Source organism: Microplitis demolitor, chromosome 1 (assembly GCF_026212275.2).
Source record: "Microplitis demolitor isolate Queensland-Clemson2020A chromosome 1, iyMicDemo2.1a, whole genome shotgun sequence".
NCBI lineage: Eukaryota > Metazoa > Arthropoda > Insecta > Hymenoptera > Braconidae > Microplitis > Microplitis demolitor.
In genome coordinates, this window is record NC_068545.1 from 11950836 (window position 1) to 11977032 (window position 26197).

At 33.2% G+C, this 26197-nt stretch overlaps 1 protein-coding gene across 1 annotated transcript in view; it reads left to right on the top strand.

Annotated features, from left to right (window-relative positions):
* The window catches only part of LOC103573741 (putative protein kinase C delta type homolog), a 435992-nt gene that overhangs the window by 69214 nt on the left and 340581 nt on the right, over positions 1-26197 (top strand). Inside the window, exon 2 of the mRNA XM_053739097.1 lies at positions 15733-16121. Coding sequence (XP_053595072.1) covers positions 15733-16121 — 389 coding nt within the window. The remainder of the gene's footprint in view (positions 1-15732; positions 16122-26197) is intronic.

Genomic DNA, 26197 nt, shown 5'->3' on the forward strand with positions numbered 1-26197 from the left:
TTTGCTCTACAATCGACTGAGGCAGTACGAAGTTTACCGGGTCAGCTAGTAATATATATAATCAAACAACCAGTTTATTTTAACCACCAAATGGTGGCTGTTCAACCCATACTTAGTTATCATTCATTATTATATGTAAGTTTTCATTACATAAAAGAAAAAAAAGTAAAATTTTGGAAAAAAAGTGAAAAATTAAGTGAGAATTGAAGTGAGTAAAATCAATAATAATAAAAATTCGAATAAATGAAATTAAAAATTCATAAATAATTGAAATAAAATCATAAAGAAAAAAATAAATTAATAATACCGAACATTTGAATTAAAAGATCGGAATTTTTTTTTAATATCCGAGACTTGAAATTAAATTTTATTTTGCTCTCATATAATAATAAATAAAAAAAATGTATAAATATTTATAAAAATCAGACATATTACGAAAAAAAAATAAAAATTTTGTAAATTAAAAACAAAAGTCATAATAAAATTTAAGTGAGTGAAGTTAATGAAGAAGCAGAAAATTTAAAATAAATCAAAATTACCAACATCATTCACGACTCCCGACAGATGCAGTTTAACATCAATAACTGCTGAGATATCTATAACATCGTGCATACCTTCACCACCAACCTTCCGACGGCAACGAAGATCTTCGCATCAACCATAATTTATTTTTACAATCTTCTTAGTAGTAAGTCGATTTATCGATTAAAAAAAACCACGAATACTCCATTATCATTATTACCTAACGTACGAACACAAGCTACATCTACACACCCAAACCCCAAAATACAGGCAGACAAGAAAAATGCAAAAATTAATAAAAATAAATTTATTCCTTCTCAAATCAAAAGAAGAACCTAAATAACAGAGTTTACACCCTCTCCTACAATACGTACATGTAGAAAAATAAATAAGCAAAGTAAGAAAATTGAAAAAATTATTCCAGAAACTTCTGACGACGAATCGAACACTGGCGAGACAGAAATGACTTATTCGAAAATATATTCAGAGAATTCAAATGACATTCGTATCGAATCCCCTATAGTAATAATCCCTATTACTCCAAAAACTACTATCAAACCCAAATCCCTAAATAAAAAAGACATGGGAGGTACAATCTCCTGGTGTTCTGACGAAGGAGGCGATCATGAAAAAAAATAAATGAAAATACAAGCCCAGTAAATTCACAACAAACTATCTCACGTAGAGAATCACAGAATCCTATACTCAATTCATCTACTGACCAAAATTCAAAATCGCCGGAACGAATAAATTCATTTAACGACCCGAATTTCGATCAACAGATAAATTCAGCTGACAATGAAAATTTCGAACAAATAGAACAAATACATACATTTAATGACCAAAATTTTGACCAACTCGAACAAATAAACTCATCTGATAATAAAGCAGACATACGACAAAATTTACCACAATTAACTTCAGATGGGAATCAATACAAATCAAACAACGATGCGATCATAATAGCAAACGTCAATTTATCTAACAAGGAAATAGACTCCGAAGATAATTTATCTATAATTTCGAATACTTCAAATGACTATAGTAACGAAAACGTACACGAAACAAGAGACAATTCAGAAATGCAGAAAAATTGTTATTTATGTTTTATTCACGCGGACGGCACCATACCAAGTGAAATTGAAAAAAAAATTACTAGAGTCAGGATATTTAAAATTAAATCCTTTAGTTAATTACAAAGCAGGCCAGATAATCAAAATGGGAACATCAAAAAAGAAATTACTCGCGTTAATAACTCAAAGTGATAGTCAAGATACACCACCTAAAAACAATTATTGTAAAGCTTTCAAAAATTTAAAGTTATACATGGAAAAATCAAAAATAAAATCAGTTAGTATTTCTCAAGGTAGAAGCAATTTATCAAAATCAATTTGGACAAAAATTAAAAATATTATTGCTAAAATTTTTAAAGGTACCGATTAAAAAATAATTATTTGTAAAGACGAAATATTAATACCTCCAGTGAAGGAAAGACAAAAAATAATAGCCGAAAATCATGAAACTTCAATAGCAGGACATAAAGAAGGAACTAAGACTTATAATAGAATTAGACAGAAATATTTTTGAGATAGTATTAAAAAAAAATGTTGAAGATTCCGTAAAAAAATGTCTTACTTACCCGAAAAAGAAATTAGAATAAAAACAAAACTGTAACGGGGTAAATTCGTATTTACCGCGTTCAAGTAAATTCAAATAAAATCTACTATGCGCACTGTCGGTCATGTGACATTACCACTTCGGGTATTCCGGGTAGGTAGCGACTAGTCGTCCGGAAATGGAAATTTCACTTGCTCGACCGTCGACCCCACCTAGAGTTAAGTAGGAGAAAAAAGGACAACTATAGTCAAGAGTGAGCGAGCAATTATAAACGGAGACCGGAACGAGAATCGGGCATTAACCATCGGGACGTCCGAACAGAGAGGTGGAGAGACAAAGTGACGAGACAACCGACGCCATAACAGACGCCGTTAATTTCATTAACAGGTAATTAATTAATTGTTAGCTTGAGTTTATTGTGGAACCAAGCGATGAAAATCTCGATTATTAATAACAAATACCAGGCAGTTAGCCGGTATTTTTTATAAACATTACTGACTGCGTCTGATTGTAACAGGTTGAAGGAGAGTAAGAAGAGAGAGAGAGACAGGAGAGTAAAAACAGAGAGAGAGAGACGGAACCAAAAATTAGACCAAACATTTACAAGGACAAAATTAATCGGAAAAACCCGGACAGAGACACGACGAGAAAGATCTGGAAAGTTTAACTGGAGAGGTATTTATAAAATTTATTCCAGGCGGGAAGCCGGAAAATTTTATTAAATACTTAGTATACGTTTAATATCGTCGCGTCTGAAGTAAATTCTCGCGAATTAAATTAATTTCATAAAGAAAATTAATAAATTAAATTCGGGCATAATTATAAAATTTTAGTAATTAATTAACTCCAGGCAGGTAGCCGGAGCCATTGCGTTAACAATATTTCCAGGCAGGTAGCCGGAATTTTTCTAGAAGTTTCCAGGTGGGTCGAGTGACGCGCGCACCGGAACTGTCGAATCTAGTCATAGACGCTAGTCAATTATTAATTACTTATAAATAAAATTTAATAAAAATAATAAATTAAGAAAATCAATTAAAATTGTCTCGGGAAAATAAGAGAAGTCCGTGGTCGAAGGCGTCGTAAAATTAAATAGGAGAATTTACGTAATTAAAGAAATTATAATTAATTAAAAAAAAGGCAAAAATAATATAAGAATAATTATCGCGGTGATAAAAGTACCTGCAGTAACGCGTTATTAAACTAATGAGTCAAGGTCGTGTTATTATGGAAATAAAATAAGTGTTAAGCAGTAATTGAAAAGAAATAATACTCAATAAAATAGGAAAGGAAAATCAATTAATAAATCAATTAAAAATTACATAATTCTCTTAATTAATTAAATTATTCATTGCGGAAAATTAATTTAAGAAGTGTGTGTAAAATAAGTCCAGGTGACCGAGTAAGTGAAATAAATAAGAAGTTAAGGAAAAATATTAGTAATTAAGTATCGCGAAGGTTAAGCGATTTTTAATCATTGTGTGTGTGAGTGTGTGGAAATGCCAAAGGTAGTTGGCTAATCCACAGACTCGGTAGAGTCTGGTGCCAAGTTCCGTTCAAGTAAACGGAGCGCCAGACGACCGAGTATGTTTACTGTGAGCAGAACGGTTTTTTTAGGTTGCAAAATTTTATTAATTCTACACACCTTTTTTTCCTTCAACAATAGTCTATAATAATACTCTATATCTTATATTACCGATATTAATTAATCATTGTCATTAATGAAAATGAATTCTATTTTAAATTAATAAAATTCACTGTCACAAACTATAGCGACCCAGATTTTTAGATTTTAACTTTTTTCTCATGGGCAACATAACCTTCTATACATAGGAACTATAGTAAAAAAAGGCGCATTTGCAATGGATACTCATGTGCTGTAAGCACGTATATATATAGATATATATGTCGTTGTATAAATATAGAGGATTTATGAAAGGCTGACTTTAACTATACCTTCATAGTTGCAAAAGTAAGGAGTACAATACAAAAAAGTTGCAAAAGTAATAAATACAATAGTTATAGAGTGCGTTCCACTAAGCGGTCACAATCAATTTCCTATCTAAATATACGTAGCGTGATCGTTGTGAGTGCTTAGTGGAACGCACCCATAGTCTATTTGTTTTGTGTTATACTCATTATACTTTTACAACGTTTCTATATAGCCTATATAGTACTCATTACCCTGATAACACGAGTTGATCGTGAAAAAGTTGGTCATTCATTAGTTTCCGACCAATTTGACGACAAGTTATCGATAACTTCAGCTTTTGCAACTTTTGGCTACAAGTTACCGCCAACTTTCTGAGAAAGTTGGCGCCAGTATGGAGCTGCAACTGGAATGCAAGTTTCTGAGGAAATTGAAAGGAAACTTACCGTCAACTTATGATTGCCAACTTTTGCAAGCAACTTTTGCCACCAACTTTCTCAGAAAGTGACCATCAACTCTTTGGATTTACAACTTTTGCCATCAACTTTCTCAGAAAATGTCTATCAACTATTGGAGGTACCAACTGTTGGCGGTTAACTTGGTGTCCAGTTGCGGCTGCAAGTTTCTCGTCAATTTCTCGCCAACTTGGCTATCAGGGTACCTTTTCCAATAGATGAAAATAAACTGTGGTACATTAGATTATCTATTACATCTATTACATAAACTGTATATAGGTTTACTAAATTTATAGATATATCGTTAATAATGGTAACAACCTGTGTTAAAGTCCATGAGTTTTAAGGTCTCGGCAATTCTAAACGAGTGCTGTATAGATTCAATCTCGATTGTCGCCTGTAGGTGGCACTTTCATAAAATTAAGCGGAAGTTTCAAATGACGATATTCTTGACATAATACTTATATTAAATATAAGTATTATGCACTGTGTTATTTACTGTCAACAATATGATAATAACAATAAACCCTGATAGCCAAGTTGGCGAGAAACTGACGAGAAACTTGCAGCCGCAACTGGACTTCAAGTTGACCGCCAACAGTTGGTACCTCCAATAGTTGATAGACATTTTCTGAGAAAGTTGGTGGCAAAAGTTGTAAATCCAAAAAGTTGGCTTGCTGAAGCTGGTCCCCATCAATTTTGATTTTCACACTTTTTTAATTTTTCAATGCTCCAATCGTTTGTTCGTCGTTTGTTCGTTATTGTCCGTCGATTGTTGTTGTTTGTTTGTTTATTGTTTATTTATAATTAAATAATTGAATCTTCAACCTCAACTTAGCCCCCTTTAACTTATCGTCATTTCATTTTTTCCTGTTATCAATTAATTGATATTCATTTTCGTTTGTTCTTTCATAATCTTCGTTTGTTCGATCATAATTAACGTCTTATTGCCTTTTATTATTAATTTTAATTAATCAACATCTCATTACCAGTGTAGCTATGTCGCGCATGCGCATTAATACTTGTGACGCAGTGGGATTTCCTTCCAGATGCCCGGGAACATTTAAATTTAAGATTTATTACAAAAAAAAAGTGAATATCCAATCAAACAAAATATGAACTTTTAATTGTACTTGTCGTTATGAAATTTATATAAAATAATCTATATTGATATTGTGAAAAATCTTAATATACAGCATCAATCTGAATAGTTAGTAAATTAGTTATTAAATAATGGAAAATATAAGTGAAAATCTAATTTATCATGCTTTTCAGCGTACGTCTCTGCATTTAACGTGAGTGCATATAGATTGTATTTATTTGTGAAAATTTTATGTCTGCAAATTTTTGATTGTGTATGTGAAGATTTCCTGTGCGTGCATATTTATATACGTTGAATGCAGAGACGTACGCTGAAAAGCATGATAAATAAGATTTTCACTTATATTTTCCATTAATTAATAACTATTTTAATATCTTGTTATGAAAATTTCGTCTTATTTAAAGTTGGTAACCTTATCGACTGTAGTTCCAAGGCTTTGCTGATTACCAAATTTTATTCCGAAATGAGTCAAAAAAATTTTTCGATCGTAAAGCACTTTCAGATGCTTCACATCATGAGTCGTGCAATAATAGTTAAAAAACGTCTTTATGATGTATAACTTTTGAATAAATAAAAAAGTAAATAATTTCGATTAATTTTAAATGAAAAAATTCTTAAACCGTGTTTTTAGTTTTTTAAAATATTTTTCTTTTAACTGCAAAACGGACAAATCCTCGCTTGGTTTTGCCAGTTGTGTTGTGTTGCCTCAAACACAAACTATGCATGGCTCAGTTCTCGAATTGCGATATGTTCCTTAGGTGCAATTCTAAGTTTTTTTTTTATATACCTCTTATATGATTTTAAATAAACAAATAATTAAATAATTTTGTTTAATTTTAAATAAAATGATTTTTAACCTTAATGTTTTAATTCGTTTCGATCTTTAAATCATGTTTTACTCAAAGAATATATACTTTACAAAAAGATATGAAATCCGAACAAAAACAGTTTCACTGTAAAAAACGCGCCAAGTCCACGTTCATAGAACTCAAATTTATTTGAAACAAAATTTGATTCTTTACAAAAAGATGTGAAATAAAAAGTGATGCTTTACAAAAAGATACGATATAAAGAAGTAACCAAGTAACGGTTATAATTCAAAAATTGAAGAAATTTTGTTGCAAATATAACAATTGAAAAAAAAAATTTTTTAATCGTACTTGGCGTGCGTCATTGAGTACCCCAAATTTTTTCAGGATTGATGAATGTAATTGTAATGTAAGCAAATTTATAAATAGGTGGACCTTTTAAATGCATAAATATAATTAATGAATTATTATTTCATAAAAGTTTCGCAAAACTGAATTGTGTATGGAGTAAGTCAAACAAATCTAAGAATAAGTTCGAAGAAACTTTAATTTCGTTTCAAATCCAGTTTTACATTTTTGTTTTATTCAAATCTTCCCGCGGATAGGTCGAACTAAAGTACATCCAAATAGAACGACCTCTGTAAACAGTATTACCTAGCAGTCAGTGTGCAGCGCGACGAATAATTCGGACTAGTCATCAAGGCCATCAAAGCTGGTTTTAAAGAATAATGTCTTGTTCATGAAACCTTTTCATACCGATAACCAAAATCAATAGCATACAACTGATTAAATAAAAACGGTATTGAGAAATGGCTTGTGATTCATCCGAAAAAATTTGGGGTACTCAATGACGCACGCCAAGTACGATTAAAAAATTTTTTTTTCAATTGTTAAATTTGCAACAAAATTTCTTCAATTTTTGAATTATAACCGTTACTTGGTTACTTCTTTATATCGTATCTTTTTGTAAAGTATCACTTTTTATTTCACATCTTTTTGTAAAGAATCAAATTTTGTTTCAAATAAATTTGAGTTCTATGAACGTGGACTTGGCGCGTTTTTTACAGTGAAACTGTTTTTGTTCGGATTTTGTAATTAAGTGTCGCGAAGGTAAAGCGATTTTTAACCAGAGTGGGAGTGTGTGGAAACGCCAAAGGTAGTTGGCTGATTTTTGATAAAATTATTGCGGGTAAATAAATAAAAGGTTATAAGGTTTAATGAAGTTATAAAGGTTATAAGGTAAATTAAGGTCATAAGGTTATAAGGTTTAATGTTATAAAGGTTATAAGGTCTAATGTCATAAGGTTTATAAGGTTTAATGTGATAAGGTTTATATAAGACGTTATAAGGGTTATAAAAGGTATAAAATATAAAGTTTATAAAAGGTCATAAATGAAGTTAAATTATAAAGGTAAAATAGGTCATTGGAATATAAAGGTTTAACTTGTGAATTGAAATAGTAAATTATTTATAAGTTATCCTTCCTCATCCTCCTCTTACAATGAAATAAAATTACACCGACCCTGATGATCTAAGATCCGGTTCTGGGAGGCCGTAATCACTTCCAGTGGCGCCCTTAAGAGGTAATTTAAGGACGACCAGAGTAACAGCATAGCCCTGTTATAAAACAGCCGATGATCATTACAGACACATCCGCAGAACTATGAGATAAATTAGCATTAGATATAGTAGTACCGAACAAGACATCAGCTAACGGATAGTCATATATTTTAACGATGCAAGATGATCTTTCAAAATATTGTTTTGCAATACCTTCAGTACCTATGGCGGCTGAAAATATTGCGATAGCATTAGTCAAGAATTTTATATTAAAACACGGTTTCCCAAAAGTAATTTTAACAGACCAAGGTCAAGCTTTTATAAGTAGAGTAATTAGTTGTGTAGCCGAAATTTTCAAAATGAAACAAATAAAAACAACAGCTTTCCACCCTCAATCAAATGGTTCTCTCGAGAGAAGCCATCAAGTTTTAACTGATTATGTTAAACTTTTTAAAAGTCACGATGAGTGGGATAAATGGTTGCCTCATGCCACTTTTGCTTACAACACGAGTGTACATAAAGGTACAAAATTCACGCCACATAGATAAATTTTTGATAAAGAAGCACAATTACCATCAGAATTTCCCTATTCAGACGAGATTCCTTCTTACGCAGATTTCGTTAAGGAACTCGCAACTAGACTATTAGAATCACGGAAAGAAGCAAGACAAAATTTAGAAAATTTAGAAAACAAAGATCTAAAGTACGATATGATAAAAAAATTAACCTAATAAATATTAAAATAGGTCAAAACACATTCTTAGTAGAGAATCAGAGAGATGGTAAATTTGATGACAATTATTTAGGTCCATCTAAAATTATGGAAATTTTCCCAGATAAAAACTATATCGAAATTGAATATAAACCTGGAAAAAAAAACTCATTCTTTGCGACAGAGCTAAAATAGCTTATAAGTAAATTGAAATTTTTCTTTACACCAATACCTTTTCGAAAAAACTAAAAACATTCCTATCTTTATACATTCTTTTCCCCTACCATTACGACAGAATCCATAAGTAGACAATAGGTAAACAATTAACACGTGAAAACACAAAAAAAACACACACACACACACACACACAAAAGATAACAGCGTAATTTAGTAGTAAATATCATAAAAACGTATTTAAGGAACTCTTAGGAATAAAATGATTTATTGAAAGTAACAAAGAACAATGAACAACATGGAATGATTCATGAACTGATTTGATCAAAATGTAAGAATAACTATGTATAATTAAGAGAATTTAAATTCTATTATAAATAGTTTTGAAAGACTGGAAACTTATAAATATAATTGAATTTAAATAATTAGTAAAGATAACATCGAATAAGACGAATTCAATGATGCTATAAATTAAATATTCTAGAACTACTATAAAAATAGCTAATAATAATGATAGTTAATAATACAACGCAAAATAGATAATGAATAATAATAAAGATAAACCAATAGAAACGAAACTTTTTGAAAATAAAATAATATAAAATATCGAAAATATAAGACAAATAGAAAAGAAAAAAGAAAGGAAAATAATTGTGAAGATAGTTTAACAGATTATATCATATAGTTATACTAAAAAAAAGTAAATAAATAAGAAAACATTTTTTATATAATAAATTAGTTATAGAAAAATAAAACAATAGATATATTTTTTTTCTTACTTTTATGCATAACTAAAATTATTATTATTTAATACTTAAGTTATATATATATATAAAAAAATAAAAAGAAAAAAATGATATTAATGCAAAAAGTTTTTTATATAATAATAATCGTAAGAAAAAAAAAAATAAGAATTTTTTTTTTGCCTGTGTAACCATTATAGTAAATAAAACATTTATATTGTATAATATTGCATGTGTTCAGTCACAAGCTTGACTAATTTGAATCAAGCTTCGTGCATTTCCGCCAAGTCCGGGAGTTGCCGAACTCGCTACTGACTGAAGGTCAGAATAGTGCCGGGTCACTCGCTATTTGGGCCCGGTAGATACAATTTCTAATTCAGGACCGTGTCAAGACATCCTGAGAACCCGCTATAAGCTGGCCAATCACATAATTCGTTTTATATTGGTCAGCCAATGAGAGAGTTTGCTATCAACTGCGACCTGTTGGCGCGCTCTTAAGCCAATGAGAAAATTTGTTATATGCAGCAAGGCTGCCACGTCGACACCAAGCTTCTCGACGACTCAACGACGCTACCATCTATGATTCTACAACGTGCTTCGCTACTTGTTACCTCGTGCACTTGAAACCGCTTCGCTTATTTTTTCTTTTGTGATATGAAATCAACCCGCTACGCTAATTTCTCTCTTTATTTAATCAGTATACTAAGGCTGCCATTTACTGAGAGTAAATTAATTAATTGTGATTTATAATTATATTATAAAGGATTGCCGCTTAGATAATCGCTCTGACCAGGTGTCAATTACATACGTGAATCTTATCACTAAAGTTGCATTCGCTATCACGTGTCTGTTTGTCGCATTCGCTATTAATCATAATTTCTTACAATATAAGCTTAAATAACTGTAAATAAATCGCTCATTTATTTATTGATAAAAACTGTGTAATTTATAATTGTTTAATTCCTCACGCCTAAACCAGATCCATTTTAGTTTATTCGCTCACTTTACAGCATGCGCAAATTGATATGTGAACATAATTTTCCAATAATTTACGAAAAAAATAAAAAATGAACAGAAAAGAATGTCATATTGTAGATATTTGACTAAAGCCCTAATAACATATTAAATATGTACAGATTTCACGTCGGTAGAATAAAAATTTTAATATTTAGTATCTTTCACGGACGAGGCCCGAACGAGCAAGGGCGCTCGTCTAGCGGGTGGGGGCGGGTGACGCCCCAGCCTGTACGTCAGATGACGAGGGCATTTACTTATCTAATTACTGACCTGAAATCTAACTAATTATATCGACTATCGATAATCAAGTAATTTCCATAATATTTAATTAATTATATAAAATAATATAATATAAGAATGGAATACTATTATTTAAGATATTTGAACATTGAGAACATGAGTAATAGTTGATAAAGTTATTTTTCTATATTTGATCGAATATAAATTAGCACTGACGCCTCGAGTAAATCCTCGAGACGTACAGCTGCACAAACATCTATTTTATTTACGATAACTTTTATTGATAGATAAGTGACTCATTTGTTAGTAAGAAAAGCGTAGTGATCGTAAGAATTAAGTATTTTCAATAAATATTAGAATGGATCATTCGATAACATGCGTTATCTCGAATGACCCCTCCATATGAATCGATGCGCGGGCCTGATGCCTGAACGCATTGATAAGAGTTAGCCTAGTGTTTCCCTATTAAGAGGCGTTAGTCTGAAACATAGAATCATCGAGAGCATTCAGGCTCAATATAAAAACTTAACTTCTTTCTCACCCTCTCGAAGTTATTGTGAATAGTACATTAACGAATTCATAAACGAATTCAACTGTAAATTTTCACATCACTCAAAATTGTTTCTTTACAATTGAATAAATCACATTTAGATATATGAAATAATATATATAATCAAACAACCAGTTTATTTCAACCACCAAATATGTAAATAATAATAAAATACGTAATGTGTAAATTAATTTTACTTTACAATTTGAAAATATAAATCAATAATATTTATTAGTTTTCAGTTTATATTTATGATTGTGAGATAGTTGGGCTGCATAATCCACTATGATCGTATGCCCTAAGGAAAGTTTAATGTTTTATTTCGGTAAAAATTCACAGCTGTGTATCGATGTATTAGGAAACATTGACCACAGGGTAGGGGAAAATCAATAATTTCCTCTACACTATCGAAGCTGATTTTATGATTTAAAATAATGATTATTTAATATATTATATAGATCAAAAATTAAAATTTTGGATAAATAAATATTAGGTATATTGAATTAGTTATATATGTATCATTCAGGCAGAAGAAAGGCATTTTTATAATTTATTAATCTAATTTAAATCGAGGCTCAGGGTCAAATAATACTAATAGAGGGCAATCGAAGCGCTCTATGGGCGACCAACAGGCAGATGGGCAAAAAACTAATTAGATTGATACGGAAACTCGTTGCGGGTAGACGTTGCCGTTTTATAAAATTTGCTTATACGTTTTGATACATTTATTTGTGTAAATTAGAAAGTTAGTTGAATTGCTGTTATGTCCACCGCTGTGATTCAATTTAATTATCCGGGATTTCTCCCTTTGTTAGCTATAGAAAAATTTAACGAGCAATATGGAGGTTGCGGACAACAGTAAAGAATACGAGAAAGATTTTAACTTCCTATATTAATTATTTAATGTGGATTTTTCGAAGAGTGTGAACTCAAATGCCTTCGAGCTTGGTTACGTTGCATTTATCAATCGATTAACAGAGAGCAAAGATATTAAGATTAAGATTGTCTCTCACTTACCTTTAGATGATTCTTTCTTCTAAAACGGCAGGATTTTATCCCTCCAGAACTTTGCAGCTTACCCGACCTCCTCCTGAAGGATTTGGTTAAATGGGCGCAGCTGGGGTTGTAGGATGAAATCATGTGCTACTTTCGAATGAAACTCTTAAGGTTGAAGTTGTGATCTCTAATCTTTTTATTAAACGTTCAACTATAATATTGTTTTACTAAACTCGGGAACATCCAAGAGTAAGTACTTTGTAATTCTTTCATCGCATTTTCACTTGTTAACCCCCGGTAGTCGTTGGTCGCCGTGATGGAAAAACTCACCCGTGTAAACCGCACACAGATAAATATTAGTAATTAATTTATAATCCTGAATGATACATAGTTAGTTGTATAGACAATTGAAAATTTATTGTTAAGATTTCTTTAAGTCTATATATCATTGGAATTACGTATATATATATATATATATATATATATATATATATATATATATATATATATATATATATATATTCTACTTCTTTTGTTAGTTCTTGCGTATAGGGTATGTATATATTAGGGTGATTCAAAAAATAGTAAATTTTTTTTTTTTTCGCAAACAGGTTTTAAAGTTTCATTTTCGTGATATTTTGTAATAGGTCTGATAGTTTACCGAAAAAGTAAAAAGATCTCAAAAGCCATAGGCCGACAAGTATAGTGAATTCGCCCCTCAAATACAATAAAGTCTTCTTCTTCTTCTTCTTTATCTTCTTCTTCTTCTTCTTCTTCTTCTTCTTCTTCTTCTTCTTCTTCTTCTTCTTCTTCTTCTTCTTCTTCTGCCACAAACTCATTTACTCCAAACAGAATCCACTTCGACTTCTCTTTCTATCGTCTTTTCAATATCATCTACTTTATTTTCTTCATCTTCTGCTAGACTTTCATCAACAAATCTACAGGCAAATAAAAAATTAATTACAAATGGAATAATTTGCATTCGCATCATTTCTGTCACAGTAAAAAAACGAGACATCAATATCAAAAAAAAATTTTTCGGTCGTAAAGCACACTCTGATGCTTTGCATCATGAGTCGGGCAAAAGTACATGTTAAAATTCCAAGTCCCTTATAGGAAAAAACCATAGGCAAGTGCGCGGTCGTCAATCTGGTGAAGAGTAAGTGTTCTGATGTGCGTAAAGATATCGAGTTAGTAGATGGGAGCGTCATTGACCATCTTGGTGCCTGACAGTCGTACAAATATCTAGGGATTGACGGGAGTCCTATGCAGGACGTCTCGAAAACCAAAACGACTCTCTGCAGCGAGTATGTGCGGAGACTCCGGAAAATCTGGTCATCAGAACTTTCCGGGAAAAACAAAGTCTCTGCAACAAAGATGCTTGTTGTCCTGGTACTCCTGTACTCTTTCGGTGTCCTTAAATGGGCCTGAAAATAGCTCAGGAACCTCGGTATTAAGACGCGCAAAGTCATGAATATGCATCGGAGCATGCACCCTATATCTTCACTCACCAGATTATACCTTTCCCGGCACATCGAAGGGAGAGGTCTACAGAGCTTGGAGTGTCTACATGATCGTTTAGTATTGGGTTTAACATACGAAGTTTTCAATTTCACAGCAGATAAAAACGACTTCCTTATGCAAATTGTCCGAGACCGAAGGATATATTTTTGCCTGCCAAGATGGTGTTATTAACACCCTCGAATACCGTGCCAAAGTACTCCAGGTGCAGCTGCCCGACACACTGTGTAGGGTTTGTAAGCAACATCCTGAGACGCTTATGCATCTATTGTCGGTATGTCTTGTGCTGGCAAGAAATGCATACGTCCAGCGTCATAATGCTGCTCTGCGAGTACTTTATTACCATCTTAGACATACACACGGTATCGATAAAACACCAGTACTGCCTTATTTGCCAGGAGATATTCCGCAAGTTGTTGAGAATGTCCGTTGCCGTATTTATTGGAACGTGCAAATCGCAACAACGCGGAAAAAAGACTATAATAAACCTGATATTGTGCTCTTCGAGAAAACTGCTCTTAACATTTATTTTATTGAGTTTTCAACTCCAGCTCAATATAACATCCCGGTAAAAGAAGAGCACAAACACAAGATATACCAGGATCTCCTGTTTGAAATTGGCAAACTTTACCCAGGCTACCGTGTCAAGCTTGTCGTACTCATTGTTGGCGTCCTAGAAGAGATGAAACAGACGTTTGCGTCTACATTGGCTAAAATCCGAACTTGTTTATCGCAAGTTGAGTTTTTGGCATCGTGGATACAAAAGGCTGTCATACTCGGATCCCTCCGTCTCCTAAGGCCACTAAACTTGGCCTGCTGCGCATCCTGATCATCTTGTTGATGATGCATCGCAGCAGTAACGATTTGGCGCTCAGGTGAGGCCTTCGGTAGAGTCGGACTACCGGGGACAATCCCCTGAGCATTTAACTAAAAAAATATATAATAATAATAATAATAATAATAATAATAATAATAATAATAATAATAATAATAATAATAATAATAATAATAATAATAATAATAATAATAATAATAATAATAATAATAATAATAATAATAATAATAATAATAATAATAATAATAATAATAATAATAATAATAATAATAATAATGATAAAAAAAAAAAATAATAATAATAATAATAATAATAATAATAATAATAATAATAAAAATAATAATAATAATAATAATAATAACCATCTTTAAAAGTATTTAGCGAGCGTAGGTTCAAATCCTATATAGATTTTTTAATTTTTTTTTTCTTTCATTTTATAACAACCCGAAGAATAATTATTTTATAATTGACGATTTAATGAATCCCAAATAAATTTTATAGAGTATGCTAAAATTTTACGGCCAGTAATTACTTTTGAGAAAAAATGAGCCATACAGTTTGATACTGTAAAGACATCTAGCCAGTAAACACATTTTTACCATGTTGTTAGTGGAAATTGCAGGTCATTCACATGCTATCGAGTAGTATTTTTTACTATGTGCATGTGATCAATTCAGATATTTTCTAACACATATTTTCACAGTATCAAACTTTTTGGGTAATTTTTGCTAAAAATTTTTTTGCATGTAGAGCTAGAAAAAGTAGAATCAACTCGACTATTTACAGTACTTCCTATGAAAAGTAAATTGTTCAAACCTTCAATAGAAGTGTATATTCTATAAAGAGCACTGCAAAATATATAGTTTCCACTACTTGCCCCGTCATTACTAGGTTACCACTGTACTTCTTTAAATATAATTTTTTCAATGAACTTAATATAAATATTTTCTAGAGTTATGAGTGATAAACGAAAACAAATCGATCAGTTAGAGAATAAAGTTGGAAAAATCACCGAATCATTGAATCTCCCAAGTAAGCTATCTGTGTGGACGGCTTCTTCAATTCAGAAAAAACAAATCCCAGAAACAAATTCTGTTAGATTTCTATCAACCGATGAGGTGGAAATTGGAAGACCGGACAGTAATGTCGTGATCACTGCTGATCAGTGGGACACTGCGAAGAACAGAAATACGTTCATAGTAGCAGGATTATCATTACCGACTGCTGTGTTTGACTTGGACGCTTTGCTACAAAGAAATTTGAAAGGGAGGTGCAATAAGATTAATAAAGATGCAGCCAGAAATAAGGCGATAGATGCAGATAAATTATCCGCAATCAAATGTAAGTTGACAGTGTTGTATTAAAGAGAGTGATTGAAATTAACATACCAAAGTAACATAGCAATTCTGAAAAAAAATACATTCTCGCAGATACAGTGCGTCAACTGTACCCTGCCAAATACAATGAAACACTATTTCATACTGCAGTCAATTCAAAATTAAGTAAAAGGTGCCAGAGAAAAAATGACTACCCAGATTCAACTGATTTCGAATTCAGTCATGATAATCATTGATTTATGTTGGAATTAAAATAGTTAAAACTTATAAAAAATTTGAAAACAAAATAAAAATTGATAAAAAACAATATTTTAAAAGAACTGATTTTCTATTTGCTTCTTGATTTGCTAAAAAACTTATTTTTATGATTGGCGACGGTGCTGGCCAAACCGGTCCACTGTAGATAGACTGACTCCAGAATCCTATTGGTGAACTGAGAAAGACCCATCAAGTGTCTGACGCGACGTGGACTAGGTACAAGAAACTCGAGTGTATTTTTTTTTTCATTAAAAATAAGTAGGTTGATAATGTACGACCTTGTATTAAGTTTTCTGACACTTGAAGCGTTAATGACCAGGTAAAACAGGAGTTCAAACAATTATTTGGCTCCAAATCAATGCCAACACACGTAAGACAGACCTACTGTACTGGGTCTCACTCCAGAATCCTATTGGTGGGCTGAGAAAGACCTATCAGGCGTCTGACGCGACGTGGACTAGGTCCGAAAAATTCGAATGTATTTTTTTTTTTTCATTAAAAATAAATAGATTGATAATGTACGAACTTGCATTAAGTTTTCTGACACTTGGAGCCTCGAAGACAAGGTTAAACAGGCGAGTTTAAACTATCATTTGGCTCAGAATCAAATCCAACACATGTCAGACAGACCCGCTGTACTTACTCTGACACTAGAATCTTACTGGAGAATTTTTTTACATGCAAAATATATTCTGTATACATCTCGTAGATATTTTTATTATAATATTATTGTTGTATTCTGTATATTTCTCGCATCTATTTCTCGCATATTCTTTACATATATTACATGTAGTCTATCTATATTCGGAGTATATTTAAAACGGCAAATAACATATTAAAATAAATAGATTCTGTTTGTTTCTAGAATATATCAATTATAAATCTTAATTATATTATTTTATATTCCGTATATATTATTCCTGTATTCTTTGTATTTCTTAAATATATTCCAGAATATATTCTAAATAAATACTATTTCCATGGGGGTTAACTCTGGTTATCGCTGAATTATAGTCTGATCCTCTAGTCTGCTATACACTTACAATTGAGAAAAATTGTTGGTATTACTTAACTCAAATAATCAAATTGATACATTCTACATAAATAATGCACCTAATGATGAATTTGGTTTCATATATAAATTACTGTAGAATTTATTAGATACATATAAGCAAATCTATTTATCTATAAACTTGAAAATATCCGCATTTAAATCGATATTGATTTATACCTTTAAATAATAGCCAAAAACTTTGAACATTTTTAAGTATCGGTGATTTAAGTGCTTCGTTTCCGGCGAAAGTATTTTTTTCGTTGCTCATCAAGCAGAATATTTTTTTCTCGCTTCTGGGCGGAAAGCGTCAACTTTCGTCCCGCTGTCCAAAACAAAGTTGCCGCATTTTGCCTCTGTCGACGAGAAAAATAGTATACACTCCTTCAGAAGTAAATAAGAAAGCCTTAAATTACATGTGATCTGAGACATTTCTTACTTTACTTCTCTAGGTGTGTAATATACTATTTTATGCTAAAACAAAAATTCCTACCAAGTTTGAGCTCTTAATTGCAATTCTAAGTACTTTCCATTTGATTTCAAAGATTTCTCATTTAAAATACGCGTAAATTAAATTACTTTTTTTTTAACTTTCTAATACTCAGCTGTATTTTATGATATCAACGTGTTTTTGGTTACAAATTGTATGGCATTTGGTGTTCTTTAAAAGTGCCCATAGTTACTTAGCTGGACTTTCAGCTGTTTCACTTGTGTTCACTGAAAATGTTAATAGGAATTTTATAAGAGAATTAATTTCCTTAACAAATGGTCTTATGTGTCAAGTGGCTAAAGTCCAAAGTTTTCGAGTTCTAATAATTTTAATTATTTAAAAAATGAAATATCAATTGTAAGTTTCCTAATTGATATTGAATTTTCGAAATTATAAAAATTACTATAATTTGGAAACTACGGAATGAACTGACTCGACTCATGAGACTTTTCTTAAAGGGAATTAAATTTCCTATAAAATTCTTAATAATATTTTTAGTGGGCTTTCATTGGATTACATTCGGCAAGCCAGAAATGGTCCATTTCATAGTAAAAATGACGTCCGCAACGGACACAAATGAAACAGCTGAAATAACAGCTCAGTAACTATAGGTAAACAAAACAGTACCACTTTTGAAGAACACCAAATGCCTTACAATTTGCGACGAAAGTAATTTAATTTACGTATATTTTAAACGGGAAACCTTTGAAATCAAATGAAAAGTACTTAGGATTGGAATTAAGAGCTTAAACTTGGCAGAAATTTTCGTTTCAGCGTAGAAAATAAGATTTTGCTTGATGAATAACGGAAAAAATACTTTCACCGGAAACGAAGCACTCTTATATATACACTAATGCAAAAAATTAATGGAACAGAAAAATTTTTCAATTTTTTTTGTGATTTTCGGAAGTCTGTAACTTTGTGAAAAAGCGAGATATTCTTATTAAAATTTTTTAAGAGCTCCGATTATTGCATAAAACATGAGAAATACCGCGAAACAAAAAATTTCAAAATTACTTTTTCCGAGGAGCCCTCGGACCGCGGAAAATTTTTTTCAACTAAATCAATGCATAGGTCGTTTAACAAATTCATTCAGCTTCAATTTAGCTTTCTTTTAACCTCGTAGGACGATATGTCGCAGAGATATCAACCTTTAAACAAAAAATGATCCTTTTAGCTTTAATCATCGATATTTCAGCTACCGTTGATCGCACAGTAAATTTGATGGCGGCATTAAAAATCTTCATAAAACCCCTACAACACGCTTTCATAATTTTTTGGATAAAATTTTGATTTTTTAATTTTTAAGATCCATTAGAAGCCCGCTCGACATGAGTATCAGAAAGACATTTTATTGGTATCATAAAGTTATCTAAAAAATTGTGTGATCTTTCTGATATCAAAAAAATGCCTTTTTGACATTTATGCCGAGCGAGAGTAAGTACAAAAAAATGACTTTTTTTGGTTTTTTAGTAAATCAACCACTACTCTGTAAATATTGATGAAAAGACTAATGTTGCCTGAGACTTTTTCAGCTTAATGTACCCTGTTATATTCAATAATTTTTTTTTTTATTAATTTATTTTATTTCATAAATAAATTTACGGAACTACTCTTTAAAAAAGCACGCGAAAATGCAGCGTTAGTTTTACTACCATTTATGTTTATAAAAGTAGCGAGAATTTTAATCTTTTTAATAAGAACACTTTTGCAGGAATCCGCGTTTGCGTTAAAAAGTCAATAGGGAAAATTTATCTCAAATTTCTCTAAAAATCAGGTAATCTTACTGTAGGAATCCGCGTTTGCGTTGAACAGTCAGTAAGATATTTTAACTAAAAATCTATTAAATTTAGTGAGAGAAACTGTGAAACTGTGATAGGGAAACCCCTTGTGAGTCAAAAGAAAACGGTCAACTTCGATCCTGACCTCGAAGAAGAAAAATTAGAACATACAAAAGATGATTCAGCATGTTGTAATTGTCCATTTTGCCCTCACCATCAAGCGAAAAGACGTGCTGCTAGAAAAACAGCAGAGCCGTCTTTAAACGCACGGGGCGCTCATCAAAACGAGACGATGACAAGTAGAGCCTGAGAGTCTCGAAGATCACCACCCCGATCCAAACGCAACTCGCAAACAACAACGGCGAGAGAGTACAAACTTCTTCAGCGATCAAATCCATCACATTAGTAATCGGAGAAGGCCCTAAGATCAGGATAAAATAAAAGGTGCTTTCCTATTCAGGTTGTGAAGTTCTTCTTGACTCTGGTTCTGATCTTAATTTCCTTTGCATCGATGCTTTAGCAGATGACGCAGTTTTTACAATTGAAGAATGAGGTGTAGTAGGCGGCATTGCAACTAGTGGTATGCCTATCATTGGAAATATAACGTTAAACATTTTTGGAGTAGAAGTTCGTTTTGAGATATTACCCCACTAAGAAAAGAGCAGCTGTTTCCTTTTATTGGAATACTCTTGTCTTTAGAGAACGATCTACTCGTCCCATTCCATTTACAATGGATGAGGACTCTCAAGAGAATTCGGTTTAAGTCCAAGGGACTGGGCCGAAGATTTTCGATGCATGTAATTCACTACTCTTTGAATTACAATGCTTTCTCATAGATACAGAGGGAGGGGATGTATGCTTGATCAACGTCTCTGCCCTCAAACCTGAGATTAAAATAAATCAAAATGAGGTCATGTCATTAAGAGGCCTCAATGGGTGCCGAGTTGAGATATTCGGTACTGTAGAAATAAAGGTCTTAGGAGCCGGAATTCTCTTTCATGTGGTAGACGAAAATCTACCATTTAATGGAGGGGATACTTGACAACAACTTCCTACGAAAGGAACAAACTGAGATTTCATACCATCGCCAGTCTATAAATTTGCTTTCTTGACCCTCTAGTCCTCTATATTTCAGTTTAGAGGTGAAACTACCATGCTTGTATACGATTCCACCCCGTATGCGAATGACAATTGCGGTGCCGATTATTAATCCTGAAATTGAGCAGGGTTACCTCCCTAAGGTCACCCTTAAAGATGGAATTCTTATGGGCGAAGTTGCAGTTAAACTGGAAGGAGATCAGGTAATGTGCATGGTCATCAATACTACGTTTGATCTACTTGATATCAATATTGAACCTCAAATGTTGGAGGAGTTCGAATTTGATCAAACCGATTCCACGGACTTCTTTCCTGAAAAAGTTGAACCGTTATCGTTGGGAAATAAAATCCAGAAAAGAAAGAATAAATTCCTGGCGATTTTTTAACCCGGAGAGACCAAAAACAAGTATTTGACCTCATTAAAAGAAATCACGACGTTTTTCATCTGTCTGGCGATCGTCTCGGGTGATCTAAGAAATTCACATGCGAAATTGAAACAACTACAAACCAACCTATTCGGATGCGACAATCTTTGTTTCCACAAGAATATCGAGAAGAAATTCAGAAACAAGTCGATAATCTTTTAAAATAAAGAATTATCCGTAAATCGAATTCACCTTATAATTCGCTTTTATGAATAGACCCAAAAAAGCCTGATGGCAAGGAAATGGCGCAGAGATCAATTTTCAAAATTTAAATAAAGTTGCAGTAGGGGACGCTCACCCTCTACCCCTGATAATCGATATTTTTGATCAACTTTGCGGAGCCAAATACTTCAGCGTATTTAATAAGGCGAGTAGATTCCATCAAGACCCAATTGACCCCAAAGAAGCAGAAAAAACCCCATCCTTAACTCTTGATGGACATTGGGAATACTGTTGCATTCCATTTGGATTAGAATGCGCCCCTGCAATCTTCCAACGTATAATGGATTCCACTATAAGTGGTCTCAAAGGCACAGAATTATTCATATATCTCGATGATTTCGTGAGTTACGCATCTTTACTTGACGATCGTGAAGTAAGAGTTCAAAGGCTCTTCAACCGCCTCAGAGAAGCAGGGTTAACTCTTCAGCCCGAAAATGCAAATTTCTCTGACCTGAGGTCGAATATTTGGGCCACATCATATCGAAGGACGGGGAAAAACCTGATCCCAAAAAGATTTCTTCATTAAAAAATGCCTCTAACTCTCGTAATCATACTGATGCTCGTAAGTTTATGGAAAAATTTCGCTGAAAGAGCTAAGCCTATCACTGACCGCTCCAGAAAAACTAAACTGTTCGTTTGGTCAAAAGAAGCTCAGAACGCTTTCAATGACATTAACAATGCATTATGTGAAAACTCTTTCCTTGCTAATCCTGATTTTGACAAACCTTTTATTTTGGCAACAAGGTCGTCAGAGGTTGGTACCTCGGGCATTTTGAGCCAAGAGGTCGAAAAAGAGAATACCGACACCCCAAATACTAGTGATAAAATCGAAAAAATTGTTTCCTGTACATCCCGTATCTCGCATGAGACGAAAACAAGATATGCCAACAATGAAAAAGAATATTTGGCAGTTTTATATGCTGTGCAACAGTTTAGACCTTATCTTTACAGTAAACCTTTTATCTCAAATACCAGCAGCCTTTGTATGGCTTGGTTAAGAGATAGTCAAACTGTAACTGAACGACAGATCAAATGGAGATCTCAACTGAGCGAATACAAATTTTCAGTCGTCGTCCGGCACAACATCTGCGAACAATGTGCATGAGGACTTGCCAACTTCAGAAATAAAAACTCCAAAAACTATTAAAGCAGTAATGTTGCGGCTAAAGAAGTCTTCCCTGCCTGGTGAAGAAGCTATCAATGCTGTAAAACGAGACAGAAAACCTGGAAGTAAACCGAGTTAACAGCGCACCTCAACCAAGAGATACAATAGCTTCCCGATTGCGACAGAGGAAAGCTACTGATAATGTATTAACATAATACTCACGAAGGCGTAAATTATTGTAAACTAAGTACCACCGAACCTGAAGACTTGGAAAACAATCAAGTGGAGGGAGTTATGGGGGATGATGATTTTTTATTGGAAGGGAGAAGTTGACGGTGGTAGACAACCTTCTACCATCATACCAAGACATTTGCTCTCCCTCTACTGCGAAATAATGAAACCGGTCTCGCGACTTTTAAGAGGCCTCACGTTTATCAACAAAGGCCTCAAAGGCCGCAAGTCCAAGAATGGGTGATGTATTAGTCACAAAATTAGGACGTTGTCTTATTTTCACGATTTTTATAAAGAAAAACCATTTTAAAAAAATTGATTCAGAAAATTTAATAGAAGGATTGCGAAACCTTCGAACTTTTATGTTTAAACATGAAGTTTACACGTTCCGAATAGCGATACAGGGGGACGAGTTTGATGATTTGAACATCAAATCCTACCTCTCACAAGAACTGGGTGATTGTCTCCTTTGCGAAGGCTGCATTGAAGTACCTCCTGAAGAACTAAGAACTAAAATAATAGAAGAAAACCATTGTAGTGCAATCGCCGGGCACAAGGGAGTAGCAAAAATATACTGGCATATTCACGAAAGATTCTAATGGCCTGGAATAAAAGAGAAAATTTATCGCTTCATTTAAAACTGTAAAGTCTGTCAAAAGAATAAATTAATGCGAATTAAGACAAAACAACCCATGATAATGGCAGACACATCGCTTGAGCCATTTGAGAAAATTTCTATCGATACAGTCGGTGCACTTCCGATGACTAGAAACAGTAATGTCCATATTTCGATGACTAGAAACAGTAATGTCCATATTTTGACTATTCAAGACAACTTCTCTAAAGCAGTAACAGGTGTCCCGATACCTGATGTACGATCAACCACGGTAGCTGAATCATTAATTGACTGATACATCTGTTATTGCCGTTGCCCAAGAGTAATGCTTTTGGATAAAGGAACCTCTTCTACCAATAAAATAATCCAACAATTATCAAAAGTACTAAAAATACAGATTAACCACTTCTAGTTACTATCCACAATCTAATGGATCCGTAGAAAGAAGCCATCAATCTCTAATAGACTTTTTACGTGTCATTACTGACAGGTATCCGGACTGGGACAGGTATTTAAGGATGGCCATGATGAATTATAATACCAGTGTGCATACTTTCACCAAGTTCATCCTATTTGAGGTGATGTTTGGGTGGAAGGCACGACTACCCACTCAATTCCCAGATTATTAAAAAATTGAAAACCTACCTGAAATACCTAGCTGATCTTATGGAAAGATTAGCTGATGACAGACAGATCGAATCTTATTGTCTGATTAAATCTAAAGAGAAGTCGAAAATTCGATTTGATAGACGTATCAATTCGAAAAATTTTCAAGTGAATGATTTCATTTACGTTTCCAAAGAACCTCGAAAAAATAAATTAGATGCTTATTCCATAGGGCCTTACCAAATTGTAAAAATTAACGAATTAGGGAGCCTTATTTACGAAAATAAAAAAGGAAAACGTAAACTTGTTAAGTCCATCAAAGCGAAACCGGCAGTGAACCAAAAAAATTAAACTTTACTAAGTTTTCTGTTTCAGATTCACGAACTGCCAACAATCATGAAAAGACTACTGTGGTTCCTGCTCATCACCATGGGGAACATTCAATCCGAAGATGTCCTCATCATTTAACCATTGGTACATAACCCAGGTCTACTATATGGCCCCTTTATAAGGATTTATCTCATAGAAGAAAACTGGCGTATTATCTCGTCCATCAACGTTCAAAAATTGATCAAAATGTATCCTATTCAATGCGCTCTAGTCGATACAGGGTCCTGTATGCACTATCTGGAATTCAGCCTTATGGCTGGAATGGAAGCGGAAATAGATCAAGCCAAGAAACGATTGAGGCAGCTTCTCGAAGAAACCGAATTCAAAACTTTACTGAATAATCGAAATCAACGAGCCCCATGGTTCGGATTTGTGGATACGATTGCTAGAGAGTTATTCGGAATCATGGAATATGATGACAAAGAACACATCTTCGAGGAGCTTGACAAATTATACCGGGATAACGCAGAAATGATACACTTGGTGCAAAACGCCACCCATATCGTTAAAAGTAAAATCAATAACATTCTCGAGAACGAAACGCAAATGAAAGTCAATTTGGATACCCTGGCTAATGCAACCAAGGCGTTTGCAAATGCAACTCGAGAAGCATTGAAGAAACTCGCGTATGTAGTGAACGTCATAATGTTGGGGGACGAACGATAAGAAATAGCCTCCAATTACTTCAGGGTCCTGAGAGAGGTGGAAACTATCATTGAAAAAGCCAAAGCACGAAGACTTTCGCCACAGACGATCTTACCTAAGCAACTCTACAAAGCAACCATTGACATCATGAAGAAACATCCCGATTTAAATACACCACAGCCAACTGATAGAATGGATATCTCAACCTTGTCATCAGTATCAACAGTCAAGGTAACAAGGATAAAACGATACTTACTCATTATAGTTACCCTGATCTTCTTCCAAAAAACTTAATTATTATCATACGAGATGAGACCATTACCAAAACTGGAAAATCTGAATGGTGAAACACTAGCGATATTACCATCAGAGAAATTCCTGATTACATATCCTGATCTACAACAATATTACTTAGTAGATAACGACTATATTAATAAATGCGAGAACATCGGAAACTATTTATCTTGTCGCCGGGATGCCCCGTTCCAATGAACGGAAAAACCAGACGAAGTTAACTGCGAAATAAGACTATTATTGAAGTCAACCGAAGAAGTCATGCGGACCTGCAATGTTTGCATTATTCCCAAGTGTAAGACCACCTGGATTAAACTACACCAACCAAACGCGTGGGCATATTCGACTTGTGTGGAGGAAAAATGAAGCCTCAAATGTTCTAACCTAATTGAAAAAGATTACTACATTAATGGAACTGGCATGATCCATATTAAAAACGGATGTGAAGTCAGGATCGGAAAATATCTACTCAAGAGCGTAAATGAAGAAACGATTCAGATCAACATAACTCTGCCAAAATTAAATTTGACCATGAAATCTCTCTCATCAAATTTATCGGCTCAACCAAAAGTACCCGGATTTTTCTTCAACAGTAATATCGACCCTATACAAAGTGTCGACAAATTCAAACCCTGGGGAGTAGGGCTAGAAGAAACAGAAAACCGAATGTTAGATTTTTCTCCATCACCAAGACGACGAAACACACCGGAAAATGACGGCAGGAAATATATCTGCCGTAGCCGTGTTGGGGATGATTATTATTATCCCAATCTTCTTCAAGTTCTGCTTATGCTGTAGAAGAAAATGTTCGTTCACCTGAAAGAAAAACCGAAAGTCAGTAAAGAATTCTCAACATTCAAATAGCGAA